The sequence below is a fragment of the Theropithecus gelada genome, chromosome 9 (assembly GCF_003255815.1).
Source record: "Theropithecus gelada isolate Dixy chromosome 9, Tgel_1.0, whole genome shotgun sequence".
In the NCBI taxonomy this organism is placed as follows: Eukaryota; Metazoa; Chordata; class Mammalia; order Primates; family Cercopithecidae; genus Theropithecus; species Theropithecus gelada.
Window position 1 is genome coordinate 60,634,691 of NC_037677.1, and position 18,595 is coordinate 60,653,285.

The window sequence follows — 18,595 nt, forward strand, 5'->3', positions numbered from 1 at the left end:
TACAATACAATGAATCTTTAGGCTCCCAAGGTGAGTTTAAAGTGACCAGAATACTGACACTAGGAATAAATAGCTTGATGATTCAAATTTTTAATTATATTAATACTTTTTTCAACCACCTACTAAAGGCCAGAACAGCGATTGCACTAGGTGTTTGAGATTCAGTGATAAGCAAAAAAGAAGTCACAACCTCTGCTTTCATAGAACTTACAGTATTTATCATGTTTACCATGTGATGTTGTATGCATAAAAATAGGACATAGTATCACAAATAATCTTGGCTCTCCTGATGCATAGAGATTGGTCCGTGAGCCCCAGAATCTGGATCACTGGTTGGACTATGGTGCCTTCTGCCTCCTAACTGAAGACAACATCAAAGCACAAGAGTGTTTTCGGAAAGCCCTTTCCCTCAACCAGAGTCATATCCACAGGTATAGGTGGAAAGGAGATGAGGAATCAGTGGGAAGGAACAGATAAGTTTCTACATGAAATTGTCTTGGTTCCATAAATGTGACATGGGACCATGTTGTTAATCATGTTGGTGATCTTTTCTCAGCTTGTTGCTGTGTGGTGTCCTGGCTGTCCTGTTGGAGAACTATGAGCAAGCAGAAATTTTCTTTGAGGATGCTACTTGCTTGGAACCAACTAATGTTGTAGCCTGGACTTTACTTGGTAGATATTTTCCTGTAATCTGAATGTGTTTTCTCCCCATTATAAGATTCTCCCTTTTTCCTTTCTCTTCTTCAGTGGCTCATCATGTAGTTCTTAAACTTTGGTAAAATATGGAAAAAATAAGTGAAATACAATTCTTTAGTATATGATAGCGGGGAAATAGTCATATTTATTTCAACATTTTTCTTTCCCCAGGTTTGTACTATGAAATTCAAAACAATGATATTCGAATGGAAATGGCATTTCATGAGGCCTCCAAACAGCTTCAGGCACAGATGCTTCAGGCACAAGTAACAAAGCAAAAGAGCGCTGGTGTTGTAGAAGACATTGAGGAAAGAGGGAAGAGAGAATCTAGTTTAGGCCCTTGGGGAATCACAAATGGTTCTGCAACAGCAATCAAGGTGGAAGCCCCAGCAGGTAGGGCCAGGGAATAGAGGTGATGAGTGGCTATTAGAAAAATTACTGCCAGGTGTGGTGGCTCACACCTGTAGTCCTAGCAACCTGGGAGGCTAAGATGGGAGGATCACTTGAACCCAGGAGTTCAAGGTTACAGTGAGCTGTGATCATGCCACTGCACTCTAACTTGAGTGACCAAGATCCCATCTCTAAAACAAAATTTAAAAAATAAAAAGAAAAGTACTGGCCTTAAGAACAGAAGCTGGCACATGGTAGGCACTCCGTAAATATTTGTCAGATGAATGAATACATGGAGTTTAAGTTATTTCAGGGATACCAGGAAAAACTCTTAACTTCTAAATATTTCCTCATTCATATGATTAGTGATCTGAAGCTTCTACTATTGAGATTCAGTTGTTTTAATCTTAGAGAATTTACTGTCTTTAAAAGGAGTACCATTCTAACAGAGTAAATTTAATTTTCCCCCCCTCACTTTTCTCTCTACCACATGAAGTCCCTCTCTTACGATTCTCAAATGTATTTATCTACTCCCTTTCCCCCACTGTTCTGTGATTCTCTTTTCTTCCACTTTAAGATATCAGCCTTTCTAATGTGTGGTTTGTGTGTTTTTGTTTGTGTGTTCCTTGCATGTGTGCATTATTATTTTGTGTGCCTACGTTTTTTAACAGTTTGAGGTGTAACTGACATTTCAAAAATTGCACATATTTAATATGTACAATTTGATAAATTTTGACATATGTGCACAATCAAGAAAACATCACCACAATCAACATAGTGAACATATTCATTGTCCCTGAAACTTTCCTCATGCCCAGTTGTGGGCATCTCTTTCTCCTGCTCCCATTTCCAAACAACTACTGATGTGCTTTCTATTACCATAGATAAGTTTGCATTTTCTAGAATTTTTGAATTCTAGAAAACACCTGGAATTTTCTAGAATTTCCAGAATTAAATAGAATCACGCGGCCGGGCGCGGTGGCTCAAGCCTGTAATCCCAGCACTTTGGGAGGCCGAGGCGGGCGGATCACGAGGTCAGGAGATCGAGACCATCCTGGCTAACATGGTGAAACCCCGTCTCTACTAAAAATACAAAAAACTAGCCGGGCGTGGTGGCGGGCGCCTGTAGTCCCAGCTACTCGGAGGCTGAGGCAGGAGAATGGCCTGAACCTGGGAGGCGGAGCTTGCAGTGAGCCGAGATCGTGCCACTGCACTCCAGCCTGGGTGACACAGCGCGAGACTCCGTCTCAAAAAAAAAAAAAAAAAAAGAATCACGCAGTATGTACTCTTTTTTATCTAAGCATAATTACTTTGAGATTTAAACATGTTGTTGCTTATATCAATACTTCATACCTTTTTATTGCTAAGTAGTATTCCGTTGTATGGATATACCACAATTAGTTCATCCATTCACCTGTTGATAGATATCTGTGTTGTTTTTAGTTGGGAACTATTAAAATAAAAGTACTATGGACATTCATCTACAAGTCTTTTTTTTTTTTTTGGGATGGAGTCTTGCTTTGTCACCCAGGCTGGAGTGCTGTGGTGCAATCTTGGCTCACTGCAACCTCTGCCTCCCAGGTTCAACCAATCCTCCTGCCTCAGCCTCCCAAGTCGCTGGAACTACAGATATGTGCTGCCACACCTGGCTCATTTTGTGTTTTTAGTAGAGACAGGGTTTCACCAGGCTGGCCTCAAATGCCTGACCTCAGGCAATCTGCCTGCCTTGGCCTCCCTAAGTGCTGGGATTATAGGCATGAGCCACCACACCCAGCCTCTTGTTATTTTTAATATGGATTTTGTTAGTAATTATTTACCCCATTCAACTTGCATTTTGTTTATTTGCATCCTCTGCCTTTTTCTCTTGGTAAGTCTTGACAAAGGCCTAACATAATCTTTTCAAAGAACCAGCTTTGGTTTTGTTACTCTTCTCTATATATGTTCTTTAAATCATTGATTTATGCTTCTAAAGTTTAAATGTTTCTCTTTATTTTTTTGAGTTTGAAATGTTACTCTTTTTCAGTTTATGTTCATCATCTTTATGTACTCATATCAATTTTTTGTTGTAAAATCAATTCTATTAGCCTGAATTTAAGGTAAAATAGAGCCTGAGTCAAGAATTTAATGCTAATACTTTAATTAGAAGAGTTAATTTCAGTACAGGCAGAGTGAAGAAAAAATGGTATGAGAGGCAACAAAGGCTATGAACCAATATAAGGTGACACCTTATGTCTACATTAGCCATTTCATTATGATAAACTGCAAAGAATGCAACTGGTTGCTTTGCAGGTAAACTTGCTCAGTCTTATGGGACATCTCCAAGCATTCAGGCTATACAGGGAAACCATGAATCTGAATAATATGGGAGGGAAGAAGGAAGGAGAATCTGTTCTTTTGTCTCTTCTCTTCCGTTGGTCAAAATTAATCAACTGTGGAGTTAATTGCACCCATACTTCTAAGTTTTATAGTCTGGTCCTCTTGGTACCTGCTTGGGAAGTCATATGCCATACCCTAAAGTATAGAATTTTGTCCCATCCAGAAGTGGTGAGAAGAGCCAGGAACTCAGATTATGTGACTGGTTGAACTAACTGTCCAACCAAGGGGTCGGGGAGGGCCTGGCTCTCTTTGGTGAAGAAATAAGTAGCTCCTAGGTAGTAGGCCTCCATGAACCCAAGTGCTGGCAGTCAGCCTTATCAGCAGGACTGTGACTGGGCCTCTCATAGAGAAGCAGTTGCCAAAGTGCCTGATACAGAGCATGTACCTGAGGGTCCAGAAGACTATGGCATTGACAGAACCTGAGATATATTAGACAGGTAAGACACATCAATATCAATGTTTATATTATTATTTCTATAAACATACTGTTCTCTGCTGAGCCACTTTCTGTATTTTTTTGTTCTTTTATAGCTTTATTTTTCCAAGAACTAATAATTGCCTAATTTATTCAGAAAACTTAGAGTTCTGTGTTCCTTTTGCCTTCTTCCCCACATGCTTCAAAAGTATTGTCAAGTGCCCATCCATATTTTCGATATGTTTGGCCGGGCACGGTGTCTCACACCTATAATCCCAGCACTTTGGGAGGCCGAGGCGGGTGGATCACCTGAGGTCAGGGGTTCAAGACCAGCTTGGCCGATATGGCGAAACCCATCTCTACTAAAAAAACAAAAATTAGCTAGGTGTAGTGGCGAGCACCTGTAGTCCCAGCAACTCCTGCTGAGGCAGGAGAATCGCTTGAACCTGGGAGGCGGAGGTTACAGTGAGCTGAGATTGCACCACTACACTCCAGCCTGGGTAACAGAGCAAGACTCCATCTCAGAAAAATAGATAGATAGATAGATAGATAGATAGATAGATAGATAGATAGATAGATAGATACGTTAAAATGCATCAGTCCATTTTTCCCCCCTAGAGATACTTCTTCCTCCAAAGCCTTCTATCTTCCTTCTTCAATTCTCAGTGCTTACCCTCTAGGCCTGATGGGTAACTCTTCTCCTGGGACGTTCCTTTGCTGTGATTCTGAAAATCTCCTTTAACTTCAAGATGCATCGTTTCTTGGATTCTGTGCCTTCCTCTTTCATACTTTGCTTCCTCATTTTGGTGGAGCACATCCTCCAGTAGCTTCCTAAGAAAAGTATGAGTAATAAACATATTGAGGCCATGCATGCATAAAATAAGTTTATTCTACAATACACATTAATAAATAGTAAAATAGAAAAAATATATTTGCCTCTATCACCTAGGATTTTTTTTTTTTTTTTTTTTTGAGACGGAGTCTTGCTCTGTCACCCAGGCTGGAGTGCAGTGGCCCGATCTCGGCTCACTGCAAGCTCCGCCTCCCGGGTTCACGCCATTCTCCTGCCTCAGCCTCCCGAGTAGCTGGGACTACAGGCACCCGCCACCTCGCTCGGCTAGTTTTTTGTATTTTTAGTAGAGACGGGGTTTCACCGTGTTAGCCAGGATGGTCTCGATCTCCTGACCTCGTGATCCGCCCGTCTCGGCCTCCCAAAGTGCTGGGATTACAGGCTTGAGCCACCGCGCCCGGCTATCACCTAGGATTAACAATATTTTCTTACATAATCAAAGGATCTTTTTTTCATACACATAAAAATGTAGTCATGTACCACATAACGTTTCAGTCAATGATGAATCACGTGTGTGACAGTGGTCCCGTGATATTATAATACTGTATTTTTACTGTACCTTTTCTATGTTTAGATACACAAATACTTACCATTGTATTATAGTTGCCTCCAGTATTCAGTACAGTAACAGCCTGTACAGATTTGTAGTGTAGGAGCAATAGGCTCTGAAATTCCCATTTCATCACTTTTATTATAGTTTACTGTTCTGATTAAATTCTTAATCTGATCTTTATTTTCTTGATCACAGTGACTATTGTTGGGAACAGGCCTCCAAATCTGGCCATAAACTGGCCCCAAAAATGGCCATAAACAAAATCTCTGCAGCACTGTAAAATGTTTGTGATGGCCATGACGCCCCACCCTGAAGGCTGTGGGTTTACCAGAATGAGGGCAAGGAACACCTGGCCCACCCAAGGTGGAAAACCACTTAAGGCATTCTTAAACCACAAACAATAGCATGAGTGATCTGTGCCTTAAGGACATGTTTCTGCTGCAGATAACTAGCCAGAGCCCATGCCTTTGTTTCCCCTAAGGCATACTTTTAGTGAATCCATAATCTATAGAAACAATGCTTATCACTGGCTTGCTGTCAATATATATGTGGGTAAAACTCTATTCAAGGCTCTCAGCTCTGAAGGCTGTCAGCCCCAATTTCCCACTCCATACTCAATATCTCTGTGTGTGTGTGTCTTTAATTCGTCTAGTGCCGCTGGGTTAGGGTCTCCATGACCAAGCTGGCCTTGGCAACTGTAAAGTTTGTGTCACCACCTCCTGTGGCACTACTTATATTTTGTCTCCTTTTTATTTGTTTTGGTTCATATTGTCAGGTATCCTTGTGTGTCTGGTTATTTTTAAATCATATATAGGACACTTTGTTGGTAAACTAATTCAGTTTGAGGGATCAAGAGGATTTGAAGATGACTTATAATTCCTGTGAAGGCCTATTTCAGTTTCATCCTTTAGAGTGTAGCTCTTTGGTGTCTCAACTCAAATTCCTTTTGGTGGTCATTGTCTACCAGTGTCTGCCATACACATCCTTGAGAGTCAATCAAAAGTAAAGTGGAGCCTGCCAGACTCCCAGTGTCACGCTTGAGACTCGTATACCCCTGCAAGAAAATATAGTTTCAGGCCGGGCGCAGTGGCTCATGCCTGTAATCCCAGCACTTTCGGAGGCTGAGATGAGTGAATCACCTGAGGTCAGGAGTTCGATACCAGACTGGGGGAAACCCCATCTCTACTAAAAATATAAAAACTAGCCAGGCATGGTGGTGGGCGCCTGTAATCCCAGATACTTGGGAGTCTGAGGCAGGAGAATTGCTTGAACCCAGGAGATGGAGGTTGCAGTGAGCCAACACAGTGCCACTGCATTCCAGCCTCAGCGACAGAGTGAGACTCCATCTCAAAAAGAAAAAAAAAAGTGTAGTTTCAAATGTTGAGCTGAAACCCTGGGTTTCTGCATTTCCTAGATTTGAGCTTAGAGAGTCTATCTGGTTAGCTCTCTGGTATATTCAAGCATGTTTTTGAAACATATATTTTGTTCACCTTTTCTGGTTGCCCTCAGTGGGAAATTGGTCTGAATGACCCAGTCAATAATTGCCAGAAGCAGAAGTCCTTCCCATCTACTTTTCTGTCCTTCAAAGGTTTTTTGATATTTCTTGTAGTTGATTTTTCCTCTGCTGTTTTCTTCATCTTTGTAGTTTTATACATTTTAAATTCTCATTTTAGTGAGATTTTCGAAATAAGAATAAGGAAATATATATATGTAACCTATCTACCCTGTTTAACCGTAAGTCTCCATCTTCTTCATCTAGACTCATAGCCCAACACATTCTTCTGTTGGTAATTCAAAATAGCCCAATCTCTTGCCTGCCTTCATTTAACCCAATATTGTATTTCTCTACTTCCATATATCACTAATGGAGCAATGTACATGTGTTCCATTTAATTTGTCTCAGTTTCTTATGTATCTAATTTACCTACCTCTTGTAATTTAGTTTCCATTCTATCAGTGGAAGTCACATTTATAAGACTAATGTTCTATTTGCAGTAATGGAAGCAGCATGAAGTGGTGTGGCAAACTCTCTTACAAGGTGCAAGTATAAAATATTTTTTAAAACAGTAATTTGAAAGTGGGCCATCTGGTCTCTGTCATAAGTAATCAACTCTGCTACTGTAATGTGAAAGCAGTCATAGACAATGCATTTAAAAATGGATGTGATTGTGTCCTAAAACAACTTTTTTTTATACATATAGGTGGCAGGCCAGATATGGCCCGTAGGCTATAGTTTGCAGCTCTGTCTTAACAGGAACCACTAAAAAACAAACCACAGTTAGATATTGTTTCACGTGTCCGTGTGAGGAGATCACCAAACAGGTTTTGTGTGAGCAACATGGCTGTTTGTTTCACCTGGGTGCAAGTGGACTGAGTCCGAAAAAGGAGTCAGCAAAGGGTGGTGGGCTTATCATTGGTTCTTATAGGTTTTGGGTTAGGCAGTGAAGTTAAGAGCAATGTTTTTGGGGCAGGGGGTGGATCTCACAAAGTACATTCTCAAGGGTGGGGAGAATTATAAAGAACCCTTTTACGAGTAGGGGAGATTACAAAGTACGTTGATCAGTTAGGGTGGGGCAGAAACAAATCACAATGGTGGAATGTCATCAGTTAAGGCTATTTTCACTTCTGTGGATCTTCAGTTGCTTCAGGCCATCTGGATGTATACGTGCAGGTCACTGGGGATATGATGGATTAGCTTGGGCTCAGAGGCCTGACATTCCTGTCTTCTTATATTAATAAGAAAAATAAAACAAAATACTGGTAAAGTGTTGGGGCAGCGAAAATTTTTGGGGGTGGTATGGAGAGATAATGGGCGATGTTTCTCAGGGCTGCTTCGAGTGGGATTGGGGCGGCGTGGGTACCTACAGTGGGAGAGATTCAACTGAAGATTTTGAGGTTAAGGAGTGATATTGTGGGGTTGTTAGAAGGAGCATTTGTCATATAGAATTATTGGTGATGGCCTGGATGCAGTTTTTGTATGAATTGAAAAACTAAACAAAAGACAAGGTCTGAATAAGGAGAAAAACAGGTATTAAAGGACTAAGAATTGGGAGTACCCAGGACATCTAATTACAGAGTGTCAAAGGGGGTTCAGTGTAATTATTTGCTTGGTTGGCGAGTTTTTGGGCTCTATCCTTGAGTTTTGTTTTTTTTTTTGTTTTTTTTTTTAATGTTGTCATATACCAGGCCAGACTGATTTAGGTAAAAACAACACTCTTCATTTAAAAATATACAGAGTCCTCTTTTTTTTAGCAGTAAGTAAGTCAAGGCCTCGATGATTTTGGAGGAAAGAGAAATGCAAAGCCAGCAATTGTTTGTTAAAGGATTAGAAACGGCTAGGAGAGAGTAACTGAGATTGATAGTGTGGTGGAGACAGCTGGGGAGAGGTAGATGGTGGCATAAGAACAGGAATGAGAATAAGGGTAAGTATAAAAATAAAGAATAGCCAGGCACGGTGGCTCACGCCTGTAATCCCAGCACTCTGGGAGGCCGAGGTGGGCGAATCACGAGGTCAGGAGATCAAGACCATTCTGGCTAACACGGTGAAACCCCGTCTCTACTAAAAATACAAAAAATTAGCTGGGCATGGTGGTGGGCGCCTGTAGTCCCAGCTACTCAGGAGGCTGAGGCAGGAGAATGGTGTGAACCTGGGAGGTGGAGCTTGCAGCGAGCCAAGATTGGGCCATTGCACTCTAGCCTGGGTGACAGAGTGAGACTGCATCTCAAAAAAAAAAAAAAAAAAAAAAAGTAAAGAATAGGACTTCATCAGGGTGAAAGTATTGGAGTGTACTTTGTTACTGAAGATCTTCTATCCACTTAAAGAGAGACTTAAGGGTGGCAGTTTGAGGTAAAACCAGGGGCCGCTAAATACCAAGAGCCTGAGAAACTGCTTGGGTGATTTGACTGATAGAGTCCAGTCCGTTATCGGACCGTATAGAGGTGGGAAGGCCAAACCAAGGAATTATGTCTGACAGAAGGGAAGAAATGACCACGATGGCCTTCTCAGACCCTGTGGGAAAGGCCTCTACCTATCCAGTGAAAGTGTCTACCCAGACCAAGTATTTTAGTTTCCTGACTCTGGGCATGTGAGTAGAACCAATTTGCCAGTCCTGGGCAGGGGCAAATCCCTGAGCTTGATGTGTAGGGAAGGGAGGGGGCCTGAATAATCCCTGAGGAGTAGTAGAATAGCAGATGGAACACTGAGAAGTGATTTCCTTGAGGACAGATTTCCACGATGGAAAGGAAATGAGAGGTTCTAAGAGGCAGGCTACCGGCTTGTAACCTACATGGAAGAGGTTATGAAATGACGACAGAATAGAATGGAAGGAGATATTTTCCTTGGCCCAAGAACCATCTGCCTTGTATGGGAAGAGATGGGTGGAAGTTTCAGCGGGGGAGTGGGTGGGAGTGGCTGGATGAGAAGGAGAAAAACTGCCATGAGGGATAGAAGTTGGAACGCTAGCTGCTTTTTTAGCTACCTTATCAGCATAAGCGTTTCCCTGAGAGATGGGATCTGATGCCTTTTGATGGCCCTTGCTGTGTATGGACCTTTGGAAGTAAAGAGGCCTGGAGAAGAGTTTTTATTAAAGAGGCATTAATGATGGAGGACCCTTGCGAAGTGAGGAAACCTTTCAGCCCATAAAACAGCATGGTGGTGCAGGATATGGGGTCAGTATAAACATTGACGTGTAGTCCTTTTACAAGAGTGGGGGCCCAAATTAAGGCAATGAGTTCGGCTTGTTGAGAGGTAGTGGAGGGGGATAGAGCAGTAGCCTCAATGATAGATGTGGAAGATATTATAGCATAGCCTGCCTTTGCTGGTATGTGGCGATTAGGCCTGGTGGAACTGCCATCAATAAACCAAGTGTGATCAGGTGAGGAACAGGAAAGAAGGAAATATGGGGAAATGGAGTCAATGCCAGGTGGATCAGAGAGATACAGTCATGGAGGTCAGGTGTGGTATTAGGAATAATGTGGGAGGCTGGATTGAAGTCCGGGCCAGGAACAATGGTAATTGTGGGAGACTCAACAAAGATTGAGTATAGCTGAAGGACCCGGGGAGCAGAAAGTATGTGTCAGGTGTGAGGAAGTTATGAGAACTGTAGAGAGTGAGTTGAGCATAGTTTGTGATTTTGAGGGCCTCTAAAGTATTAGGGTGGCAGCAGCCATCACATGCAGACATGCGGGCTAGGCTAAAACAGTAAGATCAAGTTGTTTGGACAGAAAGGCGACAGGGCACGGTCCTGGCTCTTGTGTAAGAACTTCAACCACACAGCCCTGCACTTTGGCTATGTGTAATGAAAAGGGGTTGGGATGAGTTAGGGAGAGCTAGTGTTGGGGCAGCCTCTAGGGCTGTTTTTAAGGAACGGAAAGAAGAGTGCGGAAAGGATTTAGGATCTATAGGGTCAGCTAGGTTTGCTTTTGTGAGTTTACATAATGGTTTAGTCAGGATGGTAAAACTAGGTATCCAAAGGTGGAAGTACCTAACCATGCCTAGGAAGGAAAGGAGTCCATCAGGGTTGTCTGAGTATTTACCTAGGTCTGTTGTAATTTGTTTTAAGTCTGAGAGAGAAAACCGTACGTGCACTCTGGCTGGGCCGAATTCTCCTCCTCCCACTGCTTGGAGGGGGCATAATCGGGGAATATTGGAACTCTGGTTCATTGTTTACCCCTTTGTCTATCCCCTCATTATTTACCCCTTTTTGACCGAATGGGTTGAAGAGGGGTCCTTATTAGTTGGGGAAGGAGTCAGGGGGGCCCTGGGGAAGGGAGGTAGACTCTGCAGGCTTCCTGTAGGGCATAAATCACACTTTTTACATAATTGCGAATTTTCTCTTAATGAAAAGAAAGTTTGTACATATGGCACTTCACTCCATGTGTCTTCTTTTCTACAAAAGAGATCTAACTGTAAGATGGTGTTATAATTTATACTTCCCTCAGGTGGCCAGGTTTCTCCCCCTTGAAGAGGATATTGTGGCCAGGCGGTACTGCAGAAGAATATAAGTCATTTCTTTCTTAGCATCTGAGGGTCAAGTTGGTCCCAATTCTCCAGAATACATCTTAGGGGCGTTTTTGCCTTGGGGGGAACATTTCCCATCTGAAAAAAGAACATAGGGATGCCAGCACCCCTAGTCATTTTCCGATGAGCATTAGCCATAGAGCGTCCTCTATGGTCCTAATGCTTATTCCTTTCCAGGGTGCATAACCACCCAGGGACCTCTGGTTATCGGATTAGTTATGCTCACCGATGTAGCAGTCCTGCACCTGTTTTCTCGCCTCTCTTAACCACAAAAAAAGGGGTTCAGGCTGCTGGATTCTAGTGGTCCTTTACCAGCGTGCCCAACATTGCCATTGCACTCAGGGGTGAGTTCCTTTCCAGGGTGCGTAACCACCCATGGACCTCTGCTTATCGGATTAGTTACGCTTCCCGATGTAGCCATCCTGCACCTGTTTTCCCGCCTTGACCACAAAGAAAGGGGTCTGGGCTGCTGGATTCTGGTGGTCCCTTACCAGCATGTCCAATATTGCCTGTGCACTCAGGGTGACTCCTAGAGCTGAACTGGGCTCCTGAGTATTTCATAACAAACCAACTGCCCCATCAAGATGCATTCCTATAAACAACAGTTCTTATGCAAATTCATTTCAGAGAGGGTGTAGCTAACCTTTTGAGTCAGGATTAAGATAGTCTTTTGATTCTATAAGTGCTTTAAGGCTTGGCTGAGTGCAAACAGCTCGCACATTTGAGAAGACCAATTATTAGGCAATTTTTTAACTCTGCTTCCACAGGAGTCTCCATATCAATTACTAAATACCCATTGGGGTTTTTTCTCAATCACCTGGGAGGAACCATCTATCATCCTGTCCTGAAGGGAGCTCCTCCTAGGTCTGATCGACATTGTATGGTAATTAAGATTTAAATCCTGTTGTTTCGTAGAAGGGGTTCGGGTTTGGGAGATGCACCGGACACAGTCAGCAGGGAGAGCATGTGTGTTTTCATGAAGAATTATGTCAAGCTAGGTAATGGATGAGGAAGAAATTTGGGCTTGACTGAAGTAATGGGGGCTGTCCATGAAGCCTTGCAGCAGTACAGCCCAGGTAATTTGCTGAGCCTGATGGGTGTAAGGGTCAGTCTCCAAGTGAAAGCAAAGAGAGGCTGGGACGAGGGGTGCAGGGGAATAGTGAAAAAAGCATCTTTAAGATCAAGAATGGAGTAGTGAGTTGTGGAGGAAGGTATTGAGGACAAAAGAGTACATGGGTTGGGCACCACAGGGTGGATAGGCAAAATAATTTGGTATAGACAAATTCAAAGTGCCATTCTCTGGCCACTTGGAACAACTGTCGAGTTTGTGCTGGGGCCAAGCGGTATTGCAGAAGAAAATAAGATGGTTAGATTTTAGGTCAGGCGAGAGTTGAAGAGGTTTTAAGTTCTCAAGAACACAGGGTAAGGGAGAAGAAGGAGGAATGGAGGGTGGAAGGTTGCCCATAGTGAAGGACGCAAGTTTTAAGGGAAGGGTACAGACGCGGAGAAGGGGGTGGGGAGCAGCCCTGGGCTGCAAGGTGGGTGAGCAGCCAAAGCAGGCGTCCCCGCAATTCACTTGCCACCAACGGAACGTGGGTGAATGATCAAGGCAGGCGTCCCCGTGGAGATCAGACACCAATGGAACATGGGTGAATAATCAGAGAGGCGTCCCGCAATGATTTAACACCAAGGGAAGGCTGCCTTCCCGAGTTCGTGACCAGCGCCGGAGTTTTGGGTCCACGGATAAAACATGTCTCCTTTGTCTCTACCAGAAAATGAAACGAATTGAAATTAACAGGAGAGAGAGATTGAAGGGTGGCACCAAGATTGAAAGGAGAAAGAGGTTGAGGGATAGTGACAGAGGTTGGAGAAGAGTAAAAAGAGGCCGCTTACCCGATTTAAAATTGGTGAGATGTTCCTTGGGCTAGTTGGTCTGAGGACCTGAGGTCGTAGGTGGATCTCTTCACGGAGTGATGAGGACAGCAGACTGGTCTCCTGAAGGAGTCCGGCTGACCTGGGTCTTCGGCACCAAATGTTTCACACGTCCGTGTGAAGAGATCACCAAACAGGCTTTGTATGAGCAACATGGCTGTTTATTTCACCTGGGTGCAAGCGGGCTGAGTCCGAAAAAGGAGTCAGCAAAGGGTAGTGGGCTTATCATTGGTTCTTATAGGTTTTGGGGGCAGGGGGTGGATCGTACAAAGTACATTCTCAAGGGTGGGGAGAATTATAAAGAACCCTCTTAAGGGTAGGGGAGATTACAAAGTACATTGATCAGTTAGGGTGGAGCAGAAACAAATCACAATGGTGGAATGTTATCAGTTAAGGCTATTTTCACTTCTGTGGATCTTCAGTTGCTTCAGGCCATCTGGATGTATAGTGCAGGTCACTGGGGATATGATGGATTAGCTTGGGCTCAGAGGCCTGACAGATATACTCTAATACACTATAGATAAGTCAAAATGGGATACTAAAAAATGTTCACATAATTCACAGAAGGCAGAAAAAGGAAAATAGTAGAATAAAAAGCAGAGAGAACAAATAGAAAACAAATAATAAAATGGCAAACTTAAACCCTAATATAGATAAATACTATGGTAGGCTGAACAATGGCTGTCCTAATCCCTGGGACCAGGGATGTTCATGTCCTAATCCCTGGGACCGGGGAATGTTACCTTATATAGCAAAAGAGACTTTGCAAATGTGGTCAAGAATCTTGAAACGGGGAGATTATCTTGGATTGTCTGGGTAGGTCCAATGTAATCACAAGGGTCCTTATATGAGAGATGTGAGAGAAGTCACAGACAAAAAAAAGACAATGTGATAACGGAATCAGAGGGCCAGAGAAAAGATATTTGAAGATGCTATGCTTCTGGCTTTGAAGTTGGAGGAAAGGGGCTACAAACCAAGATATATAGGTAGCCTCTACAAGCTGAAAAGACAAGGAAATAAATTCTCCCTTAGAGCCTCCAGAAGGAGCTAGCCCTGCCAAATCTTGACCTTAATCCAGTGAAACTGATTTCAGACTTCTGGCCTTGAGAACTATAAGATAATATGTTTGTGTTGTTTTAAGCCACTAAGTTTGTAGTAATTTGTTACAGCAGCAATAGGAAACTAACATAATTACATTCAATGGAAATTGTCTAAACATACAAATTAAAAGACAGAGACTGGCTTTAAATAGCAATTTTAAAAACCTCAACTATATGTTGTGTACAGGAACCTCATTTCAAATATAATGATATAGGCTGAGTGTAGTGGCTTATGCTTGTAATCCCAGTGCTTTGGGAGGCTGAGATGGGAGGATCGCTTGAGGCCAGGAGTTTGAGACCACCCTGGAAAACATAGTGAGACCCTGTCCCCAAAAATCCTCAAACACAGTGATATAGATGAATTAAGCATAAAAGGATAAACAATAAGAGCTTATGAACCAATAAGAGTAAGCTGGAGTAGCTATGTTAATATTAGACAAAGAAGACTCCAGAGCAAAGAAAATAAGTTGAGACAAAGAGAAACATTAAATAACAATAACAGGGTTAATTCACCAAGGAGACATATACCAGTTCTAAGTGTGTTTACACTAAACAACACAGCTTTGCAAGATAATGAAGCAAAAACTATCAGAGCCAAGGGAGATGCAGACAAATTCATACTTACATTTGGGTGTGTCTCACCCCTATGTCATATTAATAGAAAGATAACAGGAAAATCTGGCCAGGTGTGGTGGCTCTTGGCTCACTCCCATAATCCCAGCACTTTGGGAAGCCGAGGCTGACAAATCACTTGAAGTCAGTAGTTTTGAGACCAGCCTGGCCAACATGGCAAAACCCTGTCTCTACTAAAAACACAAAAATTAGCTGGGTGTGGTGGTGCACACCTATAATCTGAGCTACTTGGGAGGCTGAAACAGGAGAATCGCTTGGACAGCGGAGGCGGAGGTTGCAGTGAGCTGAGACTGGGCCACTGCACTACAGCCTGGGCAACAGAGCAAGACTCTGTCTCAAAAAAAAAAAAAAAAGGAAAGATAACAGGAAAATTTCTCAACACTTAGAAATGATCAATACATTACTAAATATTCCTCTAATGAAAGATGAAGTCACAGGGAAATTTGAAAATATATTGAACTGAATGAAAATAAAAATATAACTTATTAGCTGGGCACAGTGGCTCATACCTGTAATCCCAGCACTTTGGGAGGCTGAGGGAGGCAGATCACCTGAGGTCAGGAGTTCAAGACCAGCCTGGTCAACATGGTGAAACCCCGTCTCTACTGAAAATTTAAAAATTAGCCAAGTGTGGTGGTGCGCGCCTGTAATCCCAGTTACAGGGAGGCCCATGCAAGCCCTGTTTTAACATCCTTTTGGTAGTAGACTGTTGTTTTGTCCCATACATTCAGGTCTGTGAGCCAGTGTGGAATCCATCATGGTTTGGTGTGGCCCGCCTGGGACTGTAATATTGGCATAGTTTGTGTGTGTGTGTGTGACATTCATGTTTTGTCATGTTCATTCCTTTCTCCGAATCCTATCATTGTGTTCTTAAAGCTGTGTAATATGAGTGGTGCAGTTTTGGATACGTGTGAGGGGGATTTTCAGGGTAAGCTGGCCCTGGCCTCGCCCCTCCACCCTGATAGCTAGCCAGGCCAGCTGCCCAATCCTCCCCTCTGCTCCTCCTCTCTGCATGTGGCTCAGACCATCCACATGGCTGCTTCGTTCTCCAGCCTTCCTCAGCCTTCCCCAGCCTTCCCCAGCCTCAGCAAGGATGAGTTGATCCATGAGCTTATTTGGCTTTGGGGGATCCCTGGCCTTTTTTTTTCTCTTCATTAGGAGGAGCTGGGGGAGAACCCAGTCAGCCCCTTTTCCCCACCTTTTCTTTCGCTAGAATCGTGTCTGTATATCCACAAGTACCCAGTGTTTAGCTTCCATTTATAAGTGAGAACTTGCAGTATTTGGTTTTCTGTTCCTGCATTAATTTGCTTAGGATAATGACCTCCAGCTGCATCCATGTTGCTGCAAAAGACATGATGTTGTTCTTTTTTGTGCTGTGCAGTACTCCATGGTGTATATGTACTGCATTTTCTTTATCCAGACCACCATTGATGGGCACCTTAGCTAGATTCTATGTCTTTACTATTGTGAATATTGCAAGCACGTGTCCTTTTGGTAGAAAGATTTGTTTTATTTTGGATGTATACCCAGTAATGGGATTGAAACTCTATATTCAATGACATGACATCGGTAGCTTGATATTGGCCATGGTAGGAAAATTTACATCATGGAAATCAGCAAACCAGGCTCCACACACACCCCTGACAGCCAACAGTTAAACATTTACCATCTCATCACTGGACATATAGGAAAACTTCAAGTTTTTGGAAATATGCGCTTCTAAATAACCCACAGGTCACCAAGGCAGGCAGATCACTTGAGGCCAGGAGTTCGAGACCAGCCTGCACAAAATGGCAAAACTCCATCTCTACAAAAGTTAAAAATATATATATATATAGCCCGGTGTGGTGGCGTGTCTGTAGTCCTGGCTACTAGGGAGGCTCAGATGGGAGGATCATGTGAGCATGGGAGGTCGAGGCTGCAGTGAGCTGTGATTGTGCCACTGCACTCCAGCCTGGGTGACAGTGAGAGTCTGTCTCAATAAATAAATACATACGGATCTAAATAAATAAATAATCAACCCACAGGTCGAAGAATAAATCACAAAGGAAATTAGAAAATAGTTTGAACTTGCCAGGCGCGGTGGCTCATGCCTGTAATCCCAGCACTTTAGGAGGCCAAGGCGGGCGGATCACGAGGTCAGGAGATCGAGACCATCCTGGCAAACACGGTGAAGCCCCGTCTCTACTAAAAATACAAAAAAATTAGCCAGGTGTGGTGGTGGGCGCCTGTAGTCCCAGCTTCTCAGGAGGCTGAGGCAGGAGAATGGCGTGAACCTGGGAGGCGGTGGAGCTTGCAGTGAGTGGAGATTGCGCCACTGCACTCCAGCCTGGGCGATAGAGCGAGACTCTGTCTCAAAGAAAAAAAAAAAAAAAAAAGAAAATAGTTTGAACTTAATCGTAATGATGGCAAAACAAATCAAAATGTGTGGGATTAGCTAAATTATTTTCTAGAGAAAAGTTTATAGCTATAAATGCTTATACTGGAAAATAAGAGACGTCTAAAATCAATGATCTAAGATTCTACCTTAAGAAGCTAGAACAAGAAAATCCAATTAAACCCAAAATAAGTAAAAGGAAATAAATAATAGCCCAGAATAGAAATCAATGAAATAGGCCGGGCGCGGTGGCTCAAGCCTGTAATCCCAGCACTTTGGGAGGCCGAGATGGGCGGATCACGAGGTCAGGAGATCGAGACCATCCTGGCTAACATGGTGAAACCCCGTCTCTACTAAGAAATACAAAAAATAGCCGGGCGAGGTGGCAGCGCCTGTAGTCCCAGCTACTCGGGAGGCTGAGGCCGGAGAATAGCGTGAACCCGGGAGGCGGAGCTTGCAGTGAGCTGAGATCCGGCCACTGCACTCCAGCCTGGGCGACAGCGCGAGACTCCATCTCAAAAAAAAAAAAAAAAAGAAATCAATGAAATAGAAAACAGACAAAAATAGAGACAATCAATGAGACCAACAGCTGTTTCTTTCAGAAGATCAATGAAACAGATAAATCTGATCAGGAAAAAACGAAGTCACATTACCAATATCACAAATGAGAGAGAGGACATCACTGAAAATATTATAAATATTAAAAAGATAATAAGGAGAAGTTATTAACAACTTAATGCCAACAAATTTAACAACCTAAATGAAATGTATGAATACCTTGACAGACATAAACTAACAAAGCATACTCAGGAAGAAACAATCTGAATAGCCCTGTATCTCCTAAGGAGGTTAAGTGCGTAATAAAAACCTCTCACAAAGAAAACTTCAGGCCCAAAAGGCTTTATTAGTGTATTTTATTAAATATTTAAGGAAGAAATAATTTCAATCATACCACATGTTCAAAAAATAGAGAAAAAGAGAACACGTCCAAACTCATAATTTGAGAACAGTAATCACCCTGGTATCAAACCAGACAAAGTCATCCCAAAGAAAGAAGAGTACATACAAATAACTTTCATAAGCCTAGATACAATACTTCTTTATTTATTTAATTTTATTATTATTATTCTTTTTTAAGAGACAAGGTTTTGTTATGTTGCCCAGGCTGGTCTCAAACTCCTAGCCTCAAGCGATCCTCCCACCTCAGCTTCCCAAATAGCTGGGATTATAGGCATGAGGCACCACACCAGGTTA

The 18,595-nt window shown here is 42.8% G+C and overlaps 1 protein-coding gene across 4 annotated transcripts in view; it reads left to right on the forward strand.

Annotated features, from left to right (window-relative positions):
* CFAP70 (cilia and flagella associated protein 70) overlaps nucleotides 1-18,595 on the forward strand; it is a 109,972-nt gene that overhangs the window by 63,861 nt on the left and 27,516 nt on the right. For all 4 annotated transcript variants that reach the window (XM_025395615.1, XM_025395616.1, XM_025395617.1 and 1 more), the window contains 3 exons: nucleotides 298-431; nucleotides 557-672; nucleotides 868-1,089. In XM_025395615.1, coding sequence (XP_025251400.1) covers nucleotides 298-431; nucleotides 557-672; nucleotides 868-1,089 — 472 coding nt within the window. The remainder of the gene's footprint in view (nucleotides 1-297; nucleotides 432-556; nucleotides 673-867; nucleotides 1,090-18,595) is intronic.